Genomic DNA, 4,915 nt, shown 5'->3' on the forward strand with positions numbered 1-4,915 from the left:
GCTGGACCGGCCCACTTAAGTTTTATTTCGTTAACAAACAAAAAATAGTGCATGGAGTGCCTCCTTTTTTCTTACCTTTCTTTCCTTTTCTTTTTATTTTTCATTTTCCATTTTTCTTAAATTCGTTAATCTTTTTTGAAAACAACAAACTTTTTTCAAATATTTTTTGCTAAGCTTGTTTGGATGTTGTTTAGGAAAAGATTATGTCAAGTAAACCAGACTTGAGTTTGTACGAGTATATATATATATATATATTTGTGCTATTCGTCACCCTAGGTAAGGAATAATTATTCTTTACCCCCTTTATTTTCAATACCAATGCACCGTAATTCCGTAAATTTTGTCTTATTTTATATGTAAAAAGAGATTGTAAAAAAATATAATCAACGTAAAAATATTTTATGTCATGTAAAATTACGAACATAGAAAAATAGTGCAAAAAATACGAAAAAAATCAATTTTTTCTGGTCTTGTGATCTATGTTTTTGTTTTTCTTTTGTCAAATTTTACGTTGTGCATCAGTATAAATGTAACTATATGTATTTCAAAAGTATTTTTTTGTAAATTGATCATAAGATTATCTTGGGTGAAAAATAAACTATTCTGCATCATGGATGATGAATATATATATATATATATATATAGGTAAAATGTTTGGGGCACCTAGGTGCCTGTTATGGCAAGTGATATTCATGGTGCATGATGTACTATTCATGAAATATGACTTTTCAAATTTTGTTTGCATGCGCTCTGACCTTTAATAGGCAATAATTGCTTTCCAAAGAAAGTATACTACTGATTTCTATGCAATGATTTCTTCCAAATAAAAAGGGTATATATATACACTCTGATTTTGTAAGGTATCATATGACAAAATAATATGAAACATTGTCGCAAATGTTTGTATGTATAATTAAATGTATATTATGCATTTTCTGATGTTTTATTTTTTTAAGGTATCTACTATTAAAAAAATTAAGGCCGGGCCACACTTTATAACAACGACTATTTCTATAGAAAATAAGGTGACCGGATAATATAAGATGTGATCCTAATTACCTTTCATTTTTTGGAATATATGATGCATGTTGATACCTACACATGATTATTTTTCTACGTACATATGCCCACACACATTTTTTTGTGTTTTAGAAATGTTTGTTGCAGATCAATACCCACACTTTTTTTCATACGTACATGAATCTAATATACCGTGCTCGCATACTCTTTTTAAATACATGCATGGTTTAGAGATATACACAACCTGATATACTTTGAACGGGACATAACCCAAACAAATGATGCATAATTTTTTAATATACGTAAATTATTTTGAGACATACTTGTAAATGATATTAAACATATATTCAAAAATAGTATAATTTTCATATATGCAAGATTGAATAGCTATATAAGAGTGTTTGTACGTGACCAAGTATACGATTTTTATAGGTATATGAATTAGTACATGACTAGGTATGTACAAATACGTAAGATATTGTACGCACAAACTCATTCCTTAATACATCTATATGTCTTGAAGACATACCCAGCAAAAATAATTAAAAATATATAACACATGAATAAAGAGCACATACCATGCATGAAGCATTAATAGTTGATTTTCTCTTTCTTGTTTAAAAAGGGCATTAAGTGTCCATATCATGCAATGGTTCTTTCGTAACGAAAGAGTCGACATTAATTCAATGATTCTAGTACTAATACAAATACACACATCTTAGTGTAATCAAACGGTTTATAAGCAAGGTACCCAAGCACCTAGGTGCCCCAAACGGTCATTATATATATATATATATATATATATATATATATATATATATATATATATATATATATATGTATACACACACTAAGCAAATAAGCAAAATGATGCAAGTTATCCGCACCGTAAAATATCAGTTTCGCTTCACCTGTTTTGTTCGCTGAGCAAGTATTCTTCAAGACGAGGCAACGTACGGCTGCTCGTGCTTGTTTGCTAGCTTGCTTGCACGTACGCATACAAAAAGATTTGACAGCGTTCTAAATTCAACAATGATATGTTAAAAATCAAAACCAGTGGGTGTGTATGAGAAAATAGATATAAAAATATATTAAGATAACATTATTTTTTGGTCATATAATTTTGTCCTTTTTTTTTTTATCCGTATTGTTTCCTACATATAAAATAACCTACAGACTTCACAATGTTTTCAAAAATCCATAAATTTTAATTTCGAAAATCCATTTACTTGTTTTCAAAATCGTTGAACTTTTTCTAAATCCGTGATTATTTTTCAAAAATTCGTAAAAAAAATCTCACTTTTTTTTATGTTCTTAAACTTTTCCATGCATGAAGAGCGAGTGGGCTGGCCCAGTCTTTTTCGCACGTACAGCTTGCAGCGCAGTCCAATCCCGATCACGTTAACAATCCCAGTTTGACAATCAAATCCACAGGGATTTCGGCGTGATAGATCATTTCGTCGAACCTTTATAATTTCAGGGTTTAAAATGGACTTTTCTCCATTTTTACTAAGGAAACACTTTGTTCTGAACATTTACAATCACAAGCCGGGCACAACCGTCATCGACATGGTGCTCTTTCATCGAGCCGTTTCAAGTTTCAACCGCCGGGCCATCACTCTGCAGACATTTGCCAACTTCAGGCCTGCAAGCATTTACAGACGACCATGGACTGGGAGATCAGCAGAAGAGGATACATGGCAAGGATTCAGCACGATAGACAGGCATGAAACTGATCGAAGCAACACCAATACTATTTCCTCCAGATTCTGAAACATTGTGTACCCACAAATTACAAGATGATGCATTCTGAACATCTAACTACAGCGTAAAATTGATTCATCAACAGTCGGGAGAAATAAACAACCGTTGTCGACGTTGTACTCTTTCTTCGAGCACCAGCAGTATCAACTCCAGCCCATCACTCTGCAGACATTTGTCAAGTTCAGGTCTCCAGACATTTACAGACAACCATGGCAAGGATTGAGCTAATAAAACAGGCATTAAACAGATCAAAGCGACACCATAACTATTTCCTCCAGATCCAGAAACATTGTGTCGCAAGAAATTAAAAGAGGGTGCCCTCTGAACATCTAACTACAGCGGACAACAGATTCTTAAAACAGCGACTAGAAGTCGACAGATTCAAAGAACACGCAAGAGCAGGCTAGCCTAAGCGGAGGTGAACTTGGTGACGGCCTTGGTCCCCTCGGAGACGGCGTGCTTGGCAAGCTCGCCCGGGAGGACGAGGCGGACGGAAGTCTGGATCTCCCTGGACGTGATGGTGGGCTTCTTGTTGTACCGCGCGAGCTTGGCCGACTCGCCGGCCAGCTTCTCGAAGATGTCGTTGATGAAGGAGTTCATGATGGACATGGCCTTCGAGGAGATGCCGATGTCCGGGTGCACCTGCTTCAGCACCTTGAAGATGTAGATCTTGTAAGTCTCGACGCTCTTCTTGGACTTCTTTTTTCCCTTCTTCTCGCCGCCCTCCTTGGACGCCGGCGGCCTCTTCTCGGCCTTGGTCTTCTTCCCGGCCGTGGTCTTCTCGGCCTTCTCCGCCACCGGCTTCTTCTCCGCCTTGGGGGCCATGGATGCCGCTGGTTGCTGCTGCTGCCGCTACGAAGAGAGGTGTGGTGGTGTTTCGCTGGGAGGTGGGAGGACTGGTGTGGAATAGACTGCGGGGGCGCGGCTTGTTTATAGGACGGAGAAGGCGGGCTCTGATTGGTGAACTGGTGCGTGCCACGGATCGGTGGCGGTCGGGCGATTGGGTTTGATCTCAGCCGTTCGCCGCTGTGTGCAATGGACGACCCAGATGCATCTCGGCGCGGATCGCTGACGTGGTGGAAAGGGGAGCCGGGAGCAGACGGGTTTCGCCGCACCCGCGGATGTGTTTCTGTCAACTGGGCTTTCTCAGTGGCGGTAATTTTGAGTTTAATAGTTTTCGAAGCCGCCATCGACATTCTGCATTGAACGGCTCAAGAGTTCCTATTTTTCTTTTTGCGAATATATACAGGAGTTCTTATATATTGCAAAAAAAATGCATGATTTCCTCTCTCTGTTTTTTGCGACGATAAATATATATCTATTTACAATAAAAAAAACTACGCGTTACAAGGCAACCCAAACAATATAGGAAATACATCTAAGTGCCTTGGGAGCTTCACGGCGTCGGCATCCAGAACTTGGTGGTGGCGTGTCATTGTTGTCGTTCTTGTGCTTTGTCTTCCGAGGTGACTATCCATACCGACGGGAAGTCCTCTTGCTTGGCTAGAAGGTCCATCTTAAAGAAGAAATGGTTGAGGAGATTAGGGTCTGATTTCACGAATATGTCGGATGTTCATAACATCCACAGTCGTCGCTTGGGGTTCAGCACACCAATTGATGCATTAAGGATGTAAGCCTTCTCCGCAGCAAATGATGACAATCCTCAATATGTGAACCTAGTTCGCATAATTGCTATCAACATCTTTCAACTTAGTTTTTCTAGAAACATATTAAAACAAACCGTAGAGCTATAGCACAAGTTATAGCATAATTTACAAAGACCTTTTGACTATGTTCATGATAATTAAATTCATCTAATCAAATTATTAAATGAACTCCCACTTAGATAGACATCCCTCTAGTCATCCAAGTGTTACATGATACACATCGACTAGCACGTATCCGATCATCACGTGAGACGGACTAGTCATCAATGGTGAGCATCTCCATGCTGATCGTATCAACCATACGACTCATGTCCGACCTTTCGGTCTTCCATATTCGAGGCCATGTTTGTACATGCTAGGCTCGTTGAGTCAACCTAAGTGTTTTGCATGTGTAAACTGGCTTACACCCGTTGTATGTGAACGTTAGAATCTATCACACTTGATCATCATGTGGTGCTTCAAAA

At 38.4% G+C, this 4,915-nt stretch overlaps 1 protein-coding gene across 1 annotated transcript; it reads right to left on the reverse strand.

The window, feature by feature from the left end:
• Window positions 1-3,023: 3,023 nt before the first annotated feature.
• On the reverse strand, window positions 3,024-3,692 carry LOC123443358 (histone H2B.3). The gene has a single exon (XM_045119700.1). The coding sequence runs from the start codon at window positions 3,607-3,609 to the stop codon at window positions 3,193-3,195; it is 417 nt and encodes a 138-aa protein (XP_044975635.1). The 5' UTR covers window positions 3,610-3,692; the 3' UTR covers window positions 3,024-3,192.
• Window positions 3,693-4,915: the final 1,223 nt, after the last annotated feature.

The sequence above is a fragment of the Hordeum vulgare genome, chromosome 3H (assembly GCF_904849725.1).
Source record: "Hordeum vulgare subsp. vulgare chromosome 3H, MorexV3_pseudomolecules_assembly, whole genome shotgun sequence".
In the NCBI taxonomy this organism is placed as follows: domain Eukaryota; kingdom Viridiplantae; phylum Streptophyta; class Magnoliopsida; order Poales; family Poaceae; genus Hordeum; species Hordeum vulgare.

Coding starts and splice junctions, on each gene's coding strand:
- LOC123443358 (XM_045119700.1), bottom strand. CDS start 3,609: ATGGCCCCCAAGGCGGAGAAGAAGCCGGTGGCGGAGAAGGCCGAGAAG.